This window comes from Hyperoodon ampullatus (assembly GCF_949752795.1).
Source record: "Hyperoodon ampullatus genome assembly, chromosome: 5".
Lineage (NCBI taxonomy): Eukaryota > Metazoa > Chordata > Mammalia > Artiodactyla > Ziphiidae > Hyperoodon > Hyperoodon ampullatus.
The window spans coordinates 79,733,533-79,757,072 of NC_136918.1; the positions used below are offsets into that span (position 1 = coordinate 79,733,533).

Consider the following 23,540-nt stretch of genomic DNA (forward strand, 5'->3'; position numbering starts at 1 on the left):
TAACAAACCTACAGTGAAATAAAGAATAAAGAATATTCTTTAGGAAGAAGAAAATGAATCCAAACAGAATTACAGGAAGAGATAAGGATCAGAAGAAAGAATATATAATGGTAAAAATACATTAATATAAACTGAATATTGAGATTATAAACTATATTAGCAATACATTATGGAGTTTAAAGTGAATCTAGAAATAAAACACATGGTATCAATTATACAAAAGGCAAGAGGGATGGTAAATGGAGATAAATGTTAAGTTACTGTCATTATCAAAGAAGCGACAAAAGAAATACTGTTTTAGACTGAAATAAGTGAAGCTTCTATGTTGAAATCTCTAAGTTAAACCCTCAAACAAAAGGGAAAAATACATATTAACTTCACATAGAGAAAATAGGATAATCAAAAGTTTAAATCGAAAGAAAGGAAAATTAAAAAGAAACATAAAAATTAGAGTGAAATAAAAAACATTAAGATAGTAGATATAAACCCAGATATATCAGTAAACTATATTAAATGTAAATATACCAAGTACAAGACCAAGGTTGTCAGACTAATTTTTTAAAGTATATGTTTACAAAAAAGAACACAGAGAAACTGACAGTAAAACAATAGAAAAATACACACCATGCAAACACTAACCAAAGAAAGCTGGTATAGCTATATAAATATCAACAATGTATATTTTAAAACAAGATACATTACTAAAGAGAATGGGGATATTTCATACTGATAAAGGAGTAAATAAATATATATAACAATTCCAAATCTGTATGCATCCAACAATTTAGCTTCAAAACATATAAATTGTTAGCATTAAAAAGAGAAGTATCCCTCTACTTCACTTCACTGTGCAGTAGAAACTAACAACATTGTAAACAACTATACCCCAATAAAAAAAAGAGAGAGAAAGAGAGGTAGTCAGATCTATAATCATAGTGGGATATTTTAACATTCCTCAATACTACATAGAACAAATACAAATAGAAGTCAGTAATAATTTAAAAATCCAAACAACACAATTAACAAACGTGGTCTAATTTACATATATAACAGCACCCAATAACAGATGAGTAAAAATTCAGTTTTTGTGCACATTTACCAAAACTGTCCATATTCTGAATCATAAAACAAGTCTTAACAAATGAAAAAAGAACTAAAATCATATAGACTATAATCTCTCCACAGTAGTATTTCATTGTTTACTAACAATAAAAAAGAAATAGAAAACCTCCAACTGCTTAGAAATTAAGTCATTTATAAATAACACAAGAAATCATGGAGAAATTATAAAAGATTTTAGCTTCACATTAATAAGGGTAAGACATACCTACAATCTCCAAATACAGCTAAAACAGTATAATTTACAGGAAAAATTTTAGCCTTAAATTCATTTGTTATAACGAAGAAATATTAAATTAATATTAAATTAAGAATCTAGTTAAAAGATAGTTAATCAGACACAACAAAAGTTGCAAAGAGTAGTAATCAATGAACTAGAGCGACATATGTTGTTCAACTGAGGAAGGCAACAAATCCATCAAAATGATAAATCTATCAAAATCACAAAAATGATAAATATGCAGATTGATCATGAAAAATGATAACTCAAAAATCGCCAATATCAAGAATGAAGAACAGATCTTCTCTATCCATTCATCAGTTGATGGACACTTAGGTTGCTTTCATGTCTTGGCTATTGTAAATAGCGCTGCTATGAACATTGGGGTGCATGTATCTTTTTGAATCGAGTTTTCATCTTTTCTGGGTATATGCCCAGGAGTGGAATTGCTGGATCATATGGTAGCTCTGTTTTTAGTTTTTTAAGGAACCTCCATACTGATTTTTCACAGTGGCTGCACCAATTTACAGTCCCACCAACAGTGTAGGAGGGTTCGCTTTTCTCCATACCCTCTGCAGCATTTACTATTTGTAGACTTTTTGATGATGGCATTCTGACCAGTGTGAGGTGATACCTCATTGTGGTTCTGACTTGCTTTTCTCTAATAATTAGCGATGCTGAGCATCTTTTCATGTGCCTGTTGGCCATCTATAAAGAACATGTGGTGTATATATATATACAATGGGATATTACTCAGCCATAAAAAAGAATGAAATTAGAACATTCTTTAACACCATACACAAAAATAAACTAAAAATGGATTAAAGACCTAATGTAAGACTGATACTATAAAACTCTCAGAGGAAAACAGAAGAACACCCTTTGACATAAATTGTAGCAATATCTTTTTCGATCCATCTCCTAGAGTAATGGAAATAAAACAAAGGTAAACAAATGGGATGTAATTAAACTCAAAAACTTTGGCACAGCAAAGGAAATCATAAACAAAATGAAAAGAAAACCTACAGAATGGGAGAAAATATTTGCAAATGAAGCAACTGACAAGGGGTTAATCTCCAAAATCTACAAACAGCTCATGCAGTTCAATACCAAAAAAAACACAAACAACCCAATGCAAAAATGGGCAGAAGACCTAAATAGACATTTCTCCAAAGAAGACATACAGATGACCAAGAGGCACATGAAAAGATGCTCAACATCACTAATTATCAGAGAAATGCAAATCAAAACCACGAGATATCACCTCACACTGGTCAGAATGGCCATCATCAAGAAGTCTACAAACAATAAATGCTGGAGAGGGTGTGGAGAAAAGTGAAAACCACGGTTCGAAAGGATACATGCACCCCCAATGCTCACTGCACCACTGTTTACAACAGCCAAGACATGGAAGCAACCTAAATGTCCATCGACGGGAATGGAAAAAGAAGATGTGGTACATATATACAATGGAATTAAAAAGAATGAAATAATGCCATTTGCAGCAACATGGATGGACTGGAGATTATCATACTATGTGAAGTAAGTCAGACAGAGAAAGAAAAATATCATATGATATTACTTATATGTGGAATCTTAAAAAAATGATATAAATGAACTTATTTACAAAACAGAAACAGACTCACAGACTTAAAAAACAAATTTATGGGTTACCAAAGGGGAAAGGGAAGAGGGGAGGGATAAATTAGGAGTATGGGATTAATGAATATACACTACTATATATAAAACAGATAAGCAATAAGGATTTACTGTATAACTCAGGGAACAATATTCAATATCTTATAATAACCTACAATGGAAAATAATCTGATATATATATAACTGAATCACTTTGCTTTACACCTGAAACTAACACAATATTGTAAATCAGCTATACCTCAATTTAAAAGAGAGAGAGAAAAAAATGAACGAAAAAACAGGAAATTACTATAGACACTACTGTTAAGGCCAATAAATTTAAAAATTTTGATGAACAGGATAAATTTCTAACAAAACATAACTTACTAAAACTGACTCAAGGAAAAAAAGAATATCTGAATATTCCTAAACCTATTAAAGAAATGAATATGCCATTTAAAGTCTTCCCACAGAGAAAAACCCAGGCCCAGATTGCTTTACTGATGAAGTTCTTTTCAAATTTTAAGAAAGAAATAATACCAATCTTTCACAAGTATTTGTAGAGTATAGAAAAGAGGAAACATTCCCCCATTCCCCCCAATTTTATAAGGTCAAAATAACTATGACATAAGAACCTAGCAGGGAATTCAAAAGAAAGGAAACTTACATGCAAAGCTCTTGTTAACATAGATATAAAACTCTTAACTAACTTATTAGCAAATCCAGCACATATATTAATGCTAATACATCACAAAAGTTGTATTTATTCTGGGAATACAAGGGTCATTTAACATGCAAAAATCAAGTGCTGTCATTTACCACAATAGATAAAAAAGAAAAAAATAATATGATCATCACAAAAGATGCATAAGAACTATGTGATAAAATTTAACATCATTCATGATTTTAAAATATATATGCTTATAACAAATTAGGAACACAAGAAACTTCCTTAAACTAATAAAGAATATCTATTTAAAAACCTGCAGCAAACATACACTTAAAGGTGAAATAATAAAAATATTTTCCCTAAGATCAGTAAGTAGACAAGAAAAGCATTGTCCTTGGACTTTTTATTCAATATTGTACTGGAAGTCTATGATGGACAGATTCCAAGGTAGTCCCCATAATCACCACCTCTTGATATCCTTGCCCTTGCATAATCCCCTTCCCCTTCAGTGTGCACAGGACCTGTGATTTTCTTATAACCAATGGAATATGGCAAGGGTGATGAGATGCCACTTTCATTACTAAATTACATGTGATTGTAACATTCATCTTGTGAGGAGACTCTCTCCCTTACTGGCTCTGAAGAAGGAAGCTGCTAGGTTGTCAGATGGCCTATGGAGAAAGGCATATGGCAAGCAACTGACAGTGGTCTCTGGTCAACAGCCAGTAAAAACTAAGGCTCTCGATGCATCAACTTGCTAGGGAACAGAATGCTGCCAACAACCAAATAAGTTTTGAAAATGGATCCTTTCCCAATCAAGCCTCAGATGAGGTCACAGCCCTGGCAGTCACCTTAACTGTAGTTTGTGAGATCCTGAAACAGAAACTCATCTAAGCCACACCTGGTTTCCTGACCTACAAACTCTAAGAAATGCATGTTGTTTTAAGCCACTAAGTTTGTGTAATTTTGTCACACAGCAATAAATAACTAATACAACAGGCAGGGGAAGGGGAAGCTGGGACGAAGTGAGAGAGTAGAATTGACATATATATATACACTACCAAATGTAAAATGGAAGGCTAGTGGGAAGCTGCTGCATAGCACAGGGAGATCAGCTCGATGCTTTGTGATGATCTAGAGAGGTGGGATAGGGAGGGTGGGAGGGAGGCTCAAGAGGGAAGGGATATGGGGATATATGTATACATATAGCTGACTCACTTTGTTGTACAGCAGCAACTAACAACACTGTAAAGCAATTATACTCCAATAAAGATGTAAAAAAAATTAATAATAATAAATAAATAAATGCTTCAGTACTCCAACAGTGAGGGAAAAAAAAAAAAAAACTAATACAAGGTCCTAACCCCAGTGCAATAATAAAAAGAAATAAATACATATAAATAAATATATATAATAAATATAAATAAATACATATAAAACTAAAGAAGGAAATAAAACTGTCATTATTTGAAGACAGCATGACTATGTATATAGGAAAATCCACAATAGATAAACAATTTGAATTATTAATTGAATTTAAGTAAATTATTTGCACACGAAGTCAACATATAAAAATAAATTATATTTTCATATTCCAACAAAAATATGAAAAATAATATACTATAATTATCATTACATACAATTTATAATATATTATCCTTTTATCATTATGTACAATTTTCAATAGCATTTAAAATTATCAAATATTTATGACTAAACATAACAAAAATGTAGAAGACCTCTACAGAGAAATCTATAAATATCATTTAGAGAAATCAAAGAATACCTAAGTAAGTGGTGGGATACATACCATGTTTGATTCCCTGACTGTGTGTGATTCAGACAGTGAATCAATATGTCATCATTGTTAATGACAATCAATCGATATTGCCATTCCCCATCATCATGGGGAATGTCAGTTCTCCCCAAATTGATCTACAGATTCAAGATATTTCTAATCAAAATCTCAGCAGAGGGCTTCCCTGGTGGCACAGTGGTTGGGAGTCCGCCTGCCGATGCAGGGCACACGGGTTCGTGCCCCGGTCCGGGAAGATCCCACATGCCGCGGAGCGGCTGGGCCCGTGAGCCATGGCCGCTGAGCCTGTGCGTCCAGAGCCTGTGCTCCTCAACGGGAGAGGCCACAACAGTGAGAGGCCCGCATACCGCAAAAAAATAAAAAATCTCAGCAGATGTGTTTGTGAAATTTGACAAGCTATTTCTAAAATTTACAAAATTTTAGAAGTTTTAAAATAAAAGAATTAAATTTTAAAAATTAAAATTAAAGAATCAAATTAAAGAATATCCATTAAATTGAATACTACATAACAATGAAAATAATAAACTACGGCTACATGCAACATGAATGAAGCTTACAAATATAATGTTGAGCAAAAGAAGCCAAATAGGGACTTCCCTGATGGCACAGTGGTTAAGAATCCACCTGCCAATGCAGGGGACACAGGTTCGAGCCCTGGTCCGAGAAGATCCCACATGCCGTGGAGCAACTAAGCCCGTGTGCCACAACTACTGAGCCTGTGCTCTAGAGCCCACGAGCCACAACTACTGAAGCCCACATGCCTAGAGCCCATGCTCCGCAACAAGAGAAGCCACTGCAATGAGAAGCCCACACACAGCAATGAAGAGTAGCCCCTGCTCGCCACAACTAGAGAAAGCCCGCGCAGAGCAACGACGACCCAATGCAGCCAAATTAATTAATTAATTAAATTTATTTTTTTAAAAAGAAGCCAAATACAAGTAAGGAGAGATGTACAATTCCATTCCTATAACTGTCAAAAACAACAAGCAAAACTAATCTATAATGTTTGAAATCAGAATAGTGTCACACTTGGGGGTTAGGTAGTGATTAGAAGGTAACACAGAGGGATTTCTGTGGCTTTAGCACTTTTCTGTTTCTTGAATTGTGCATTTGTTACATGGATGTAAAATTATTTCAAGGCATACACTTAATATTTACACAGTTTCTTGATAGTTCGGTAACATTTGCACACACACCAAATAAAGAATAAGGAAACTTTTTATGTACTGATAAGGAATGATCTTGAGAACATATAAAGAGAAAAAACCAAGGTACAAAACTGTTTGTGTAATGTCCTACAACTTATGTAACAGAAATATATGATACTTTCATATTTGTCTATAAATACATAAAGAAGAAAATTATGTTACATATAATATTTCCTTATATGTGTACAGAATGAATCTCTAGAAAGACACAAGAAATTAATAACACTGCTTGGCTCTGCAGATAGACACTGAGTGTCCAGGGGACAGGAGTGGAAGAAAGATCCTTCACTGTACATACAACTTTTATCCTTTGACTGTCAAACCAGGCAAATATGTTAATTACTTAAGAAAATTTTAAAAGAAAAGTAATTCAGATTATCTTCATAAGGCAATAAAATATTTTAAATTTGGGTTATAAAAAGTGTCCCCCAAAGCCAACTCTGATGGGTCAAGTTTGCTAGAGATTTCAGAAATAAGGTTCTTAATAATATATTCCTTCCTGGCGGTTTAGCTAATATTCCTTAGAAGTATTCTGACAATATTAATTAGCAGAACACCACCGATAGAAAAAATAAACTCTGATATAATCGGTACAAATACTTTATGATCTGTATATTATAGCCTATCTGTTGAATTTTACTTGAAAACCATATAAAACAATTCTAGGCTTTCCCCAATGTTACATGATTTATGATCAGTGATAGGAAGGACTGTTAATATGCCTGAAATGTAAATGCTTGATTTTATTCATTTTTCAGATCATGCATCACAGAAATCTAAGGTTTTTCTTCCATATTTAGGTTTATAAACTCTGATATGAGAGGAACCCAAAGATCATCAACCAGAAGCAGCTGGAATATCTAAACCTACTTCTCAACAATCTAAGCCTGGTCCCTACTTTCAAAGACTATAAAACCAAAGACTGAAGTTGCCCTAATTTAAAAAAACCTAAAATTTACAAACTATATAAACTAAATATATGTATATGGCATAAGCATAAGGATACATAAACAAAGAATATTGCCCAACATTCCAGTTCTACAAGGATTAAGTTGCAACCCACTGCAGTCACCCACTGACAGTGCCCCCAGAGGGGAATTCAGGACAGAGAAAAACAGGATGGAGCATTCTGTGTTTTAGATATATGGTCCCTAGACAGTTAAGATTCATATCTAAGGAAGAATTTCAGTGACCCCAGATTCTTGCATCTTCCCATACATAGAAAAGCACTTAAATCATTAACTTGAGATGTCTGTTCCTTGTGATTAGCAGTAATCTTTTATGCTTGACTACATGTATTTCCCAGCCAAAAAATTAATATATATACTGGCTCCTCCCCTATGGTTTTGGAGCAGTTCCTCAGAGCTATCTGAGAGGCTACCTCCCAGCTATAGTCCTCAGTAAGACCCTCAATAAAACTTCACTCACAACTCTCATATTGTGTGTCTTTCTTTCAGTTGACAAGTATATAGAAATGTATACAGTTAAATGGCCGATTTAAGAGGGCTTAGAGTTCCCAAAGACGCTTGGTTAAATTCTCCTTCATTGACTTAAGCCTTGCATTCATGATACATTTAAAGATATTTTCCCCTCCACAATAAATTGTGATATTAATGATTATTCTCAAGTTCAAGATAATTTATCTTTCACAAAAAGATAAATATCACATTTTTGTAAGCATTAAAATAGGCAATGTCGGACAGCATTGTCTTTTAATTTCATGTAAAAGAATGAAATTAGAACACTCCCTAACACCATACACAAAAATAAATTCCAAATGGATTAAATACCTAAATGTAAGACCGGACACTATAAAGCTCTTAGAGGAAAACATAGGCAGAACACTCTTTGATATAAATCACAGCAAGATCTTTTTTGACCCACCTCCTAGACTAATGAAAATAAAAACAAAAATAAACAAATGGGACCTATTGAAAGTTAAAAGCTGTTGCACAGCAAAGGAAACCATTAAAAAAATGAAAAGACAACCCTCAGAATGGGAGAAAATATTTGCAAATGAGGCAACTGACAAGGGGTTAATCTCCAAAGTCTACAAACAGCTCATGCAGCTCAATATCAAAAAAACAAACAGCCCAAAGAAAAAATGGGTGGAAAAAATGGCCAAGAGGCACAAGAAAAGATGCTCAACATTACTAATTGTTAGAAAAATGCAAATCAAAACTACAATGATGTATCACCTCACACTGGTCAGAATGGCCATCATCAAAAAAACCTACAAACAATAAATGCTGGAGAGTGTGTAGAGAAAAGGGAACCCTCCTACACTGTTGGTGGGAATGCAAATTGGCACAACCACTATGGAGAACAGTATGGAGATTCCTCAAAAAACTAAAAATAGAACTACCATATGACTCAGTAATCCTACTCCTGGGCATATACCTGGAGAAAACCATAATTCAAAAAGATACATGCACGCCAATGTTCATTACAGCACCATTTACAATAGCCAGGACATGAAAGCAACCTAAATGTCCATCAACAGAAGAATGAATAAAGAAGATGTGCTACATATATACAGTGGAATATTACTCAGCCATAAAAGGCACGAAATAGTGCCATTTGCAGAGACGTGGACAGACCCAGAGACTGTCATACAGAGTGAAATAAATCAGAAGGAGAAAAACAAATACCATATAATATCACTTATATGTGGAATCTAGAAAAATGGTATAGATGAACTTATTTGCAAAGCAGAAATAGAGACCCAGATGTAGAGAACAAACTTATGGATACCAAGGGGGGTGGGTGGGATGAAGCAGGAGATTGGGATTGACATATATACACTACTATGTATAAAATAGGTAACTAATGAGAACCTACTGTATAGCACAGGGAACTCTACTCAATGCTCTGTGGTGACCTAAATGGGAAAGAAATCTAAAAAAGAGGGGATATATGTATACGTATGACTGATTCACTTTACTGTACAGCAGAAACTAATAAAACATTGTAAAGCAACTATACTCCAATAAAAATTAATTTTAAAAAATAGGCAGTGCCTGCAAAGTTCCTAAGATTTAAACTTGTCCAAAATCTGTCAGCTTGGTCTTTTATGTTCCTACCAGTTAAATATACCTCAAAGGAGTTAATAAAATTATAATTGGAAATCATCACCATCAATCAATTTCTTCTCCCCAAAATGGCTATAAAAGAGGCCAGAACATTTCCTTCAACATTCCAATTGTGAGGGGAAAAAAACTCATTCTGCCTATCTACACAAAAGGGTAGGGCCAGATCTACTCAAAACACTGACAAACAAAAAATCGTACAAGTAGAGAAAGAGATAAAATCAATATGTCAATATCTGAGGTAGGTAATATTTTTTGTGGTAAAGGTAAAAGGAACAGTATAACAACTCTTGACTGATCTTTCAATTTTTCATATCCTGAAATATTTGCTACATTACTTATTTTAAAATTTAAGATAGGGCTTTCCTGGTGGCGCAGTGGTTGAGAGTCCGCCTGCCGATGCAGGGGACACAGGTTCGTGCCCCGATCCGGGAGGATCCCACATGCCGCAGAGCGGCTGGGCCGGTGAGCCATGGCTGCTGAGCCTGCGCGTCTGGAGCCTGTGCTCCGCAACGGGAGAGGCCACAATAGTGAGAGGCCCGTGTACCGCAAAAGAAAAAAATATTTAAGATAAAATAACCAAAATTAGATCTAATATAAAGAAAGAAGTCCTATCTAGTTTTAGCAAATAGCTAAAATATGAATTTCCTCCTCTCAAAAAAATACTGGATTAACAAAAACTTCCACTGATGCTGAATCCCAAAATAATGTGGACATAATACTCATGAATACTACTCAGAATACTGAAGGTTAATGATTCAAATATTACAGTATGCATATAAGAAGAAAAAGAAAAAGCTCCAGATAGAAAAAGGAAGAATGTCTGTATAGCTGCCATCCTTTTTTCTCATCAGAACTATAAAAACAGGTTTACTTCATTAAGCTCTGCCCATACAGTGATGATTCCTTATGAACTATTACCATTCAACAAAATAAAATAAGCACTTTCTTGAGCTCTCAGCAGTGGCTGCCTGTCTCTACTATCTACCTAACTCAGTTTTGACTAGTACTTGCTAATCTGTGTAAATTTACTTCTCAGAGGTTTCTTTTTCTTTCATTAGTATCAATTTTTCCTGTGATAGCCCTTCTCAATCACACCAAAAAGTTTGACTGTTTCCCAAATAATAAACAAATATCAGATCATTTAATAGTTAAATAACAGATACAGATAATAAAATACAAATTTTACTTCATCTCAAGGTGGATTATCAGCTAAGTAGATGTCTGTTATATTCTAGCTCTGGTTGAAACCAACACTAGAAACATTAAAATTTGGGACAATTTGTTACAAATAAAATCTAATAACATTTTCCATATCCATTCATAAAATTTTCTTTTTCCAATTATTATTTCATTCTAAAATGGGAGAATTTTAATTCTGATCAATTCACCATCTTTGAAAATATTAATCTTGGATGTGCAATGTTGCACAACACTTAGTACCAACATTTTTGGATGTCTAAAACCTCTGTCTCATATTTTTTTAAGGTAAAAAATAAGCAAAAGGGTGAAAGTGTAGGAGGTAACTTCCATGATCAAAAGGTGTAGAACTACATTTAGTATTTACTTGACTTTTAAATTTTAGGTCTGGGTTTTCAGCACCTTGAGCTAAGGAAAAGAACACATCATTGGTGAAGTCCTAGTTTATAGCAAGGAGAACAAGAATGCTAGGAGTTCCCATTAGAAAAGGACTGAATCTATATCAATTATGAATTTTCTATGAAAATAAACTATTATAAAAGTAAGCATAAATATTATTTCTAGCTATTATTTTTTAAATTCTTTCAAAAATTAACCTGAAACTTGCTCGGGAAATAATTTTCTTACACATTAAGAAATTGTTTAACTCTTACATTCTTACCGTTCTCTGTTAAATTTAAGAGAATGAAGAACAGCTGGCCTTTTTTGTCTAAGGTTCCACAAATGAAGTGTATCATCTGAACCTGCACTGACCAAAGCACCCTGGAACAAAATGAAGACAAAGTGAGCGATTTACTTAATTTATGGGAGGTTTTTTTGTGAAGCAAAACAAGCTAATTTATTTAATTTTTCACTGATTTTAATGTTATTTGTATTTATATAATGTAGAAATACAAGGAAGGACAATGCACATACTTCAGTCAGGAAGCCTAAGAATGCTAACAGTAGAAGAAGCAGGTAAACTACTGTATATGGATTGGTGAGAATGATTAGTTCAAGGAATATGCATTTATCAATAGAGGGATTATTATTATAAGAATCATTGTGACTATTAAAGATTTCTTATATTTTCTTTGGGAAAAACTAAGTTTAATTTTTTTGTTGTTTTTACTATTTACACATATACCATGTAGCTCTACAGAAAAGCAAATATCCAACCCAGTTTTAAATTGCAATCTGGTCATATAAAAATACGTTTGTATTAAATTTTCTGTATAGTTAAGAAGTATATAGTCTTCCTAAAAGAAGTATATAGTCTTCCTTAAAATTTTCTGTATAGTTAAGAAGTATATAGTCTTCCTATATAGTATATTTGATATAATTTAGTTTTCTTACTTCAAGAAGCTTCATCTATGACAAAAGAAAACATCTGTAATAAAAGAAAACGTTTCTCCAACTAGAATTCAGTATAACTACAAAAATAATACTGATCCTTTTTATACAAAGCCTCCAAATAAAAATGAATCCTACTTCAAATACAATAGGATGGGTTCTACCTATTAGTATGGCAGACACCACATGGGCAGAAAATTAGCTGCCATGTATGACTCCATATACATATTTTAAACTATTTATTTTACTGAGTTGAGTAAGATCATCTTAAACTATGTCAGAACTTTTGCCATTATGAGTTTCCCAGCAAAAAAACATCAATGCTTGCCCTATGTCAGAGCCTGAAGCTACTCTAGAGTATTGAATGTGTTCTGTAAAAGTGATCTTGCACAATTATGGTAGTCCTGAGATACCTAAAATTCTTTTCATACTTTACAAAGTACTCGGTTACAAGTAACCTTTCACAGTTTATTAAATCAATCACAGATATAAAAATGATCAACCATGTAGATGTTAGGAAGAACTATACTGAAATTCCTAGAATTTACTTCTTCTTTAGGAATTAGAGGAGAGAAGAATATAGGAATCTAAATGTTCTTCCATAACAATTCCTATGACAAACATATGCTCATGTAGCCTATGATGGTTCTCTTGATATTATATACCTATGATTTTAGTCTCAAAGAAAAATAACTTTTAAAACAATAATCATAATCAGAGAGTATAACCATTAAAATGTTTAAAAATGTGTACAAATTGCTTATTTGTATATAAATATGTAAATACACATATTCAAAGAGGTATACATTGATATATACATTTTTAAATGAACACATAGATAATTACATTCATGCAATAAAATGTATCCTACACGTGCCTTGAGGATTTTTGTGTTTGTCTGCTTTTTTTGTAAACTGTTCTCAAGTGTTCTACATATTCAAATTAGAAAATTATTAGGACTGCTTGGAAGTACTTGATGAACTACCATTTTTTTTTGAGATATAGAATAGTGATCTCATTTCTCAGGAAAGTGGAAACTCATTTGGGATAGGGTGAAGATAGACTATGATATATGAAATTAATAAAACATTCTCTACAGTAAATAGTTATGTGTTATACAAAAGATATAATATGCCAAAGGCAATGAAAGTAAAATAAATCAGCAGATGTTCAATAATATCTTAGTGTAATAGCTGAATAAATCTAGGAAGGAAGTCAGTATTAATAATTCTATGATAAAACTAGGAGATAACTTAGCATTTGAGGGAAGTGAACAGAACCACTGAACAGCACCAACAGAAATATAAGACACATGAAAGTAAGCACATCGGCAGGGTGTCTAGGGCTCATTTACAAAAGCAAATCCATAAGAAGCACTACTAATGAAGATCTGTGAAAAGATTAAAAACTGAATAAAAACACAGGTCAAGAGGTCAGAAGCTGGGAAGTTTGGAAAAAGGTACAGAAGTTGAGTATAAGGCAGATCAAGGTGAGCAGTTTAGGATAGACAATGTAAACACTGGAAAGATGTTGAAGGCTTGCCTTTATTTCTTCTTAGTTATGTAACAGCACAGAGGCAAACTTATGGCCTTGAAGACAATTCTCAGAGGACAGGACACAGAGAAAATCACCTGGAAACAATTTATGCCTGCCAGTAAACATCCATGCAGAAGGCAAAAGGCTGAGATCTCTCAACTAGGAGCTATAGAGTAACACTGAGACTTCAAAAAGGTTGTCAGTCTAGATACTAAAGACTAGTTATTATGATAAAAAAAATTTTTAATGTTTCCCCTGCTCTTATTTCCCTCTCTCGTTTTGGTACCCCACAGCAAGTATGCCTACAACATGAAATATGCTAGGCTGGTCAACAAGGAGAATCTCACAGCCGTCTGAGAAAGATTTTTGAGCTAAGAGAAGTAAAAAGTGGACATTTCCCAATATCACAAATTTTTCATGCCTCAGGTATCTCTGGTATAAAGTTATATGAAACATTTCACCCATGTTTATGAGTAAAAGTTCTTAGAATATATATATATGCAATTAGAATATATATATATGCAAATATATAGAGATACTGAATAAAAGATCATCATTCATGCCACAAGAAACAACCAGTGATACCTCTTTTTTTTTTCTTTCGACACACTGAGTTCAATCTCCTAAGTGCCCAAATTTGGTATGGCATAAACTCTTAAAACATTTTTGCGTTGACTGGATCACTTAACATAAAAGAGTTCAAAAGATTCAAGGATCCATTGTAAAAATATGAGTCAAGAAGGCCTTAAATAGCCTTCAACTACTGGAAGATCTGCAAACTTTCTGAGCTTTACAAACTTTGTCTTTAGGGAGTTCTTCATCACCATAGGTCTATAAAAATAGGAGTAGGGTAGGCAGCCAATTGTTATAAAGCTATGCATATGTATACCAACAAATGAATATGGAGATATATACAGACAAAGAAGCCCAAAGTAAATAACTGGAAAGATTATTTAATGGAAGATAAAGACAAAACATGAAAATTAATGCTGGATTAGAAAACAAATTGGTGGGAGGAGAGTGTGTAGAGGGAGAATTTAATGGTCAGGGTAGCAATCAAAAGATTTTAGTAATTTTTTTAAAACCATTTAAACAATTAATCTATAAATTATACTACGCAATCACAATAACAGGATCTTCTGGTACATACAAAATTTTTCCTTTAAAATTTAATAAACTGACAAACACAGGAGTACAGTCTTTTGTGAAAAATGTGACCATGAACAATATTGCATACGTATATATCTTTAAGCATGTAGAAAAATAATATTAAAAAGATTACACAATGTGTGTGTGAGATAGAAATATCTAAGAAAACCCTTACCTCATTGATCAAGAATTGGAGCTGCAGAACAGCTGCACCACTTTCATGTTGACAATAACAATCAACGCCAGGTCTCCCAAGTCTAAAATAATAAAAGTCAAGGATTCTAACATTTTAATTATCATTAATATTAATGTGTAAAGAAAAAACTAACTTACTTAGCAACTGACATTTGGCTTACTAGTTATCGTTATTTTTGTAAATAAAGAGTTGAAAAATCTTGGTCTTAGTTGGTGGAAATTACATTATATAGCATTGCTTGTCAACAAAATGGCCGGATAAAATGTCCCTCATACATAATCAACCCCCCTCAAGAACAATAATTTTGCATCTACACTCACAGACAAAAGTGCCTTCACAGGAGCTTCAGGATCCAGGTTGGAGATTGTGAAACCCTGGTGCAGTCCAAGAATGAAGAGAGCCATTTTGAGGAGACAGGCTTGCACTTAGGCAGCTGACTCACTGACTGTGGTCTCAGCTATAGAAACAGAAATAGCTCTGTACCCCTGAGAACTTAGCTACAGCTCCATTTGACTCTGGGTCTGTCACCAGCATATGCCACATGTCAAGGGACCCAAAGGAGTCACACTTATTCATGTATCAGGTAATAGGCATAATAAAGAACTTAAAGAACTTGTTCCTGGTTGTAGAACAGGAAGTGACCTTTGAACCAGCTCCAGCCTCACTAGGCTGCGGTGTGGGAACGCCTGAAGGTAAGCCCCTGGAAGTAAGGTACAGTCCGTCAGACTGTGGATTCTGAAACGGCCTGTAACAGGGCTCCAGCAAGTCCCAGCCACAGTCTAGGAACAATCATGCTGGCAAAGGAACCCTATAGGAAACACGCTTGTCTGTACCCTCTAAGATCCTAAAAGGGGTTTATACTCAGCTCAAGCCCCCCCACTCTCACAGTCTTCTAGAATTTCTGCTTGCACAAAGACCAGGCAGGAGACACTCCTGTCTCTGTCCCCTGGAGTTCCTGAAAAGACCCTGTATGTGACTCCAGCTTCCTCATAACTACAGTCTGCCAGTCTACAGCAGTCCTGAGGGTCCAAGTTCTCAGTAGGAAACACACCTGGCTGCAACCTTGGAGACCTGAAAGGGCCCTACACTGAGTCCTAGCCCCTCCCAACTGCAGGCTGTGAACAGTTCTGCTGCCACAGGTACCCAACAGGACACACTCCTGTCTGCACCCCCAGAGATCCTGAAAGGGCCTAATACTCCCAACCACAATCCACAAGCAGTCCTGGCACAGGGACCTGTCAGAAAACATAACTGCACTCCAAGAGATCCTGAAAGGGTCCTATACTCAACTCCAGCCCCTCTGGCCACAGTCAGGGACCAATTCAGCCCATCCAGTGATCTGGAGGGAGACATACCCATCCATGACTGCAGAGCAAATCTTGGCTGTGGAATGTGAAACAGCATTGAGGCTCAGTTCCAGCACCTCTCAGCCACAGTCCAGGGTCAGTCCTGTCCATCCAGGGACCCATCCAGTGACCAGGCAGCAGTCCACCCAAGATCTGGCAGGAGCCACACCCACTATTTACCTGGTAATAGGCTTGCTATCTGGGGACCCATACATGGACCCCAAAGCAGACCCTTGTCCCAGTCCCACCCTACTGAACAAGGTACTGCAGGTAGTCACATCTACCTGGGGACTGGAAGGGATCCACACCAGCATAAGACCCAGTATCAAGCCCACAAATCATAGATGCTACTACAGACCCAGCAAAAGCCACACAACTGGCTCCAATGCATCACAACTGCAATTATGGAAGTAATCCTATCAGCTCAGGAAACAAACAGAACGTCTTTATCCTCTGAAACCAGTCTGTAAAGACTGGAAGAGGTGCTTGCTTCACAAATGCACAGACACTAATGTAAGGCTACATAGACAACAAAGAATTATGCAAATATGACACCACCAAAGGAAAGTAATAGAGCTCCAGCAACGGACCCTAAAGAAATGGAAAGTTATGATTTCCCTGACAAAGAATGTAAAATCATCATCTTAAACTGTATGAAATGCAAGAAAACACAGATATACAACTAAACAAAATCAGGAAAACAACTCACGAACAAAATGCATTTAATAAAGAAATGGAGAGATCAAGATGGTGGAGTAGAAGGACATTGGGCTCACCTCCCCCAATGAATGCATCAAAAACAGATCTACACGTGGAGCAACTCTAGCTGAAAACAAACTAGAGACTGGCAGAAAGGCTCTTTTACAACCAAGGCTATAAAGAAAGACCCACATGGAGTCGGGTAGGAAGGGAGGAGAGGGGATCAGGCTGGGACCAGTTCTTGTAGCAGGAAACAGAGAAGAGGAAAGGGATAGCACAGGTTGGGAGATCTTCCCTGGGGACTGAGGGGTTTGAACAACATATTGGGCACCCCAGCCATTGGGTTGGATATCAGGTAGATGAGTCCCGTGAGCAGGTTTAAAAACCAGTGGGATGTACCAGAGAGTTGAAAGAAACTGAGACTCCACTCACGCATGCTTGCTTACTCCCAGGAACAAGGTGGAGAAAGCAGGCTGAAAATGCCCCAGGGCTCTGGCCAGTTTCCCACTACTGCCCCAGTGCACCCCAGCCTGCACCTGGAGACTGATGCAGCCCCTCTTGCTCCAGCACATCTCTCCACTAGGACAAAGGCTGCCACTGCTAAGGAATAACATACTTGGAGGTGATGGAGCTGGTGTGCAACCAGCCCTGAATCTGAACAGGGTGAGGGCGGCCACTGCTGGTGTGTGGGGAGGAAGCAGTTTGGGAGCAGTCTGGGGCTCTGACTCCTGTATGGGAACCAACCCAGTAGGCACCCTGGCCCACGGCAGGCAGTTGCTCCAGCTCCTCTTGCTCCAGAACTGCTCTCCACTAGGGTGAAGGTACACACATTTGGAGGAAGCAGAGCCAGCTAGGGCCAGGCCCTGCTTCTAAACAGGGCAAGGGAGGACGTTTCTGGTGAGCACATGAAGGCAGCGGATCAGAAATGGCCTGGGGCTCTGACTGGCTTGCTGGAACCATACCAGGGCATAACCCAGCCCCACTGGAGGCTGCTCAAGCCCCTCTTCCTCTTATGTTCCCTTCCACTGGGGTGGAGGTGCCAACACCGGGGGCAGGGGAGAGTGCACACTTACAGGGAATGGAACCAGCTCCAATCGACACATGGGACTTCAGCTCCAGCATCTTGGGCCCCAAACCCACTCCCATAGGGTGGTGACAGCCACTGAGCATAGAAGAAACCCAGGCTCACACCTGGCTCTGGCTCTAGCCCCTCCACCTCCACCCCTGCCTCCCAGCAAGGTGGTAGCTGCCAGCACACCCAAAAGGAAGATGTGACCTGTGCTCACTTCAGATTAACAATCCCAAGAAAGCCACTGAGCATGTGAAGACTGCATGGGGATGCTGTCACACAGGACACCCCTGCAAGACTGAAATAGGTAAATGTTTCACCTAATTTTGTAAAGACAAAGAAAGTTAAGCAAAATGAGAAGACAAAGGAATTTGTTTCAAGCAAAAGAAAAAGAAACAAAGCCCTGAAAAAACAACTAATGAAACAGAGATAAATAATTTGCCAGATAAAGAGTTCAAAGCATTAGTAATAAGAATGCTAACTGAACTTGGGAAGAGAATAGATGAACACAGTGAGAATTTTAACAGGGAACTAGAAAATATAAAAAAGAACCAGTCAGAGAAAAAGAATAACGGGAATGAAAAACATACTAGAAGGATTTAACAGCAGACTAGGTGATGCAGAAGAATGCATAAGCAATCTGTAAGACAGAATAATGGAAATCACCCAATCATAACAACAAAAAGAAAAATAAATTTTAAAAGGTAAGGATAGTTTAAGGGATCACTGAGGCAACATCAAGCATACTAACATTTGCATTATAGAGGTTCAAGAAGGAGCGATAGAGAAAGGGGTTGAAAATGTGTTTGATGAAATTATGGCTAAAATATTTTCAAGCCTGAAGAAGGAAACAGACATCCAGATATAGGAAGCACAGAGGATCCCAAACAAAATGAACTGAAGAGACCCACACCAAGAGATATCATAATTAAAATGGAAAAAGTTAAAGATAAAGAGAGAATTCTAAAGGCAGCAAATGAAAAACAAAGAGTCACATACAAGGGAATGCCCATAAGGCTATCAGCTGATTATTCTACAGATTTTGCAGGCCAGAAGGGAGTGGCATGATATATTTAAAGTGCTGAAAGGGGAAACCTACAACCTGAGATACTCTGTCCTGCAGGATTATCAGTTATAAATGAAGGAGAGAAAAAAATTTCTCAGACAAGCAAAAACTAGAAGAGTTCATCAATACTAACTAAACTGACCCTAAAAGAATTGTTAAAGCGTCTTCCCTAAATGGAAAAGGAATGGCTACAACAAGAAGTAAGAATTTATAGGAAAGGAAAAATCCCACTAGTAAAGGCAAATATATAGTAAAGACTGTGGATCAACCACTTAAATAAGCTAATATGAAGATTAAAAGGCAAAAATTGTAAAATCAACTATAACTACAATAAACAGTTAAGGGATAAATATGAAGATGTAAAATATGACATCAAAAACAAAAAACATGGGGGAGGGGAGTAAAAGATGTAGATCTTTTAGAATGTGTTTAAACTTAAATGACTACTGCTTTGGAAGAAGTAGACGTAGTTATAGGTCAACATATATAAACTCCATGCTAACCACAAATCAAAACCATACAATAGGCAATAGGTACACAAAAACTAGAGAGAAAGGAACACAGGCATACCACACACACACACACACACACACACAAAACCATCAAACCACAGGGGAAGAAATTAAAATAAGAAGAAAAGAACAGAGAAGAACAAAAACAACAACAAACAAGTAACAAAAAAAAGTAACAAAATGGAAATAAGTACATACCAATCAATGCTCTCTTTATATGTCAATGGATTAAATGCTCAAATCAAAAGACATAAGGTGCTGATTGTATTTAAAAAAAAACCCAGGACACATCTATATGCTGGCTGTAAGAGACTCACTTCAAAGCTGAAGGCACCCAGACTAAAAGTGAGGTAATAGAAAACGATATTTCATGCAAATGCAAATGACAGGAAAGATGGAGTAGCAATACTCCCATCAGACAAAATCAACCAAAAAAGAAAAAGAAGGGCATCATATAATGATAAAGGGATCAATACAAGTAGAGGATATAACACTCGTTAGCATATATACAGCTAATATAGGAGCACATAAGTAAATGAAGCAAATTTTAACAGATGTAAAGGAGGAAATTGACAATAATACAATAATAGTAGAGTACTTTAACATCCTCTTACATCAATAAACAGATTATCCAGAAAAAAAATTAAGAAACAGCAGTCTTAAATGACACATTAGACCAACTGGACTTAATAGGTATCTAAAGGACTATACATCACCAAACAGCAGACTACACATTCTTTTCAAGGGCACATGGAATGTTCTCCAGGATATATTACATGCTATGCCACAAAACATGTTTAAACAAATTTAAAAGGATAAAAAGATATCAAGCATTTTTTCTAAAAAACAAAAAGCAAATCAGAAACTAATACAAAACTACAGATCAATCACAGAAAGAAAAATGGGTAAAAAAAAATGGAGACTAAACAACATGCAACTAAAAAGCCAATAGATCAATGAAGAAATCATAAAATACCTCAAGACAAATAAAACTAAAAATGCAACTTTCCAAAATCTATGGGACACACACACAAAAAGCCATTTTAAGAGGGAAGTTTACAGTGATATAGGCCTCCATCAAGAAATAAGAAAAGGGCTTCCCTGGTGGCGCAGTGGTTGAGAGTCCACCTGCCAGTGCAGGGGGCGCGGGTTCGTGCCCCGGTCCAGGAGGATCCCACGTGCCGCGGAGCGGCTGGGCCCGTGAGCCATGGCCGCTGGGCCTGCACGTCCGGAGCCTGTGCTCCGCAAGGGGAGAGGCCACAGCAGTGGGAGGCCCGCGTACCGCAAAAAAAAAAAAAAAAAAAGAAATAAGAAAAATCTCAAATGAACAACCTAACCTACCATCTGAAAGAATTAAAAAAAAAAAAAAAAAAGGAACAAACAAAGCCCAAAGTCAGGGGGAGGAAGGAAATAATAAAGATCAGAAAGGAAATAAATAAAATAGTGACCCTCACCCACAAAAAAACCCAGAAAAATCAATAAAACCAAGAACTGATTTTTTGAAAACATAAACAAAATTGATAAGTTTATAGCTAGGCTCATCAAGAAAAAAAAAAGACAAGATCCAAATTAACAACATAAGAAATAGGAGAATTTATAATCGATATCACAAAGGTAAAAAAAACATAAGAGAATGCTACAAACAGTTATATGCCAATAAACTGAACAACCTAGATAAAATAAATAAATTCTTAGAACCATATTCTTCCAAGACTGATTCAGGAAGAGAGAGACAATCTGAACAAACTCACTAGTAGTGGAATTGAATTTATAATTTTTTTTTTTTTTTTTTTGCGGTACACGGGCCTCTCACTGTTGTGTCCTCTCCCATTGCAGAGCACAGGCTCCAGACACGCAGGCTCAGCAGCCATGGCTCACGGGCCCAACTGCTCCACGGCATGTGGGATCTTCCCAGACCAGGGCACGAACCCACGTCCCCTGCATCGACAGGCGGACTCTCAACCACTGCACCACCAGGGAATGCCTGAAGTTATAATTTTTAAAAGCTCTCAGCAAACAAGACTCCAGGACCAAACCACTTCACCAGGAAATTCTACCAAACATAAAAAGAAGAACTAATACCAATACCTGACCTTCACAAACTATTCCAAAATAGTCAAGAAGAGGGAACACTTCCAGATTCACTCTATGAGGCCATTGTTATCCGAATACCTAAACCAAAGACACCACAAAAAAAAAAAGAAGAAAGAAAATTACAAAGGACGGAGACAAGATGGTAGAGTAGAGGGACATAAGCTCACTGCTCTTATGAAAACACCAAAATCACAACTAACTGATAAACAAGTATCTACAAAAAACAAAACAAAATAAATAAAAAAAGCTGGAACCTACGAAAAAAATCCCCTATATCCAAAGACAAAGAAGAAGCCACAATGAGACAGTAAGAGTGGTGCAACTGCTATAAAATCAAATCCCATACCCACCAGGTAGGCGACCCACAAACTGGAAAATAATTATACCACAGAAGTGAAAGTTCTGAGCCCCACATCAGGCTCCCCAGCCTGGGCGTCTGACAATGGTGTCAACAGGAGGAGAAGCCCCCAGAGAATCTGGCTTTGAAGGCCACCAGGGTTTGATCACAGGAATTCCAGGACTGGGGGAAACACAAACACCACTCTTGGAGGGTGCACGCAAGGTCTCGTGTGCATCAGAATGCATGGAAAAAGCAGTGATCTCATAAAAGACTGTGCCAAACCTATCTGCTGGTATTGGAGGGTCTCCTGTGGAGGTGGGAGAAGGCTGTGCTCATTACAGGGACAAAGACACTGGCAGCAGCAGCTCTTGGGAGTACTCATTGGTGTGAGCCCTCCTGGAGACTGTCATATTCTTAACACCTGGCCCCACCTTCCAGCCTGCAGGCTCCAGTGCTGGGATGCCTCAGGCCAAACAACCAACAAGATGGGAAAACAGCTCCACCCATCAGCAGACAGGGTGCATAAAGTCTTCCTGAACGCACAGCCCTCTAGACACACCCCTTGGCACAGCCCCACCCACCAGAGAGACAAGACACAGCTCCACCCACCAGTGGGCAAGAACCAGTGTCCTGCACAAGCCTCTTAGACAGCCTCATCCACTAGGGAGCAGACAGCAGAAGCAAGAAAAACTATAGCCCTGCTGCCAATGTAAAGGAAACCACAATCACAGAAAGTTAGACAAAATAATATATGGCTGAGGAATAAGTCCCAGATGAAGGAACAAGATAAAACCACAGAACAACAAAGCAAGGTGGAGACAGGCAATCTACCCAAAAAAGAATTCACAATAATAACAGTAAAAACGATCCAAGATCTCAGAAAGAGAGTGGAGGCACAGATCGAGAAGACACAAGAAATGCTTAAAAAACATCTAGAAGAACTAAAGAACAAACAAACAGAGATGAACAACATGATAACTGAAATGAAAAATACACTAGAAGGAATCAATAACAGAATAACTGAGACAGAACAGATAAGTGAACTGGAAGACAGAGTGGTGGAAATCACTGCTGCAGAACAGAATAAAGAAAAAAGAATGAAAAGAAACAAGGACAGTCTAAGAGACTTCTGGGACAATATAAAATGCACCAACATTTGCATTATAGGGGTCCCAGAGGGAGAAAAGAGAGAAAAAGGCCCTCAGAAAATACTTAAAGAGATAACTGATGAAAACTTCCCT

At 36.7% G+C, this 23,540-nt stretch overlaps 1 protein-coding gene across 4 annotated transcripts in view; it reads right to left on the reverse strand.

The window, feature by feature from the left end:
• STXBP5L (syntaxin binding protein 5L) overlaps positions 1-23,540 on the reverse strand; it is a gene marked incomplete at its 5' end in the record, with an annotated part of 378,190 nt that overhangs the window by 275,153 nt on the left and 79,497 nt on the right. For all 4 annotated transcript variants that reach the window (XM_079705005.1, XM_079705003.1, XM_079705004.1 and 1 more), the window contains 2 exons: positions 11,622-11,722; positions 15,153-15,234. In XM_079705005.1, coding sequence (XP_079561131.1) covers positions 11,622-11,722; positions 15,153-15,234 — 183 coding nt within the window. The remainder of the gene's footprint in view (positions 1-11,621; positions 11,723-15,152; positions 15,235-23,540) is intronic.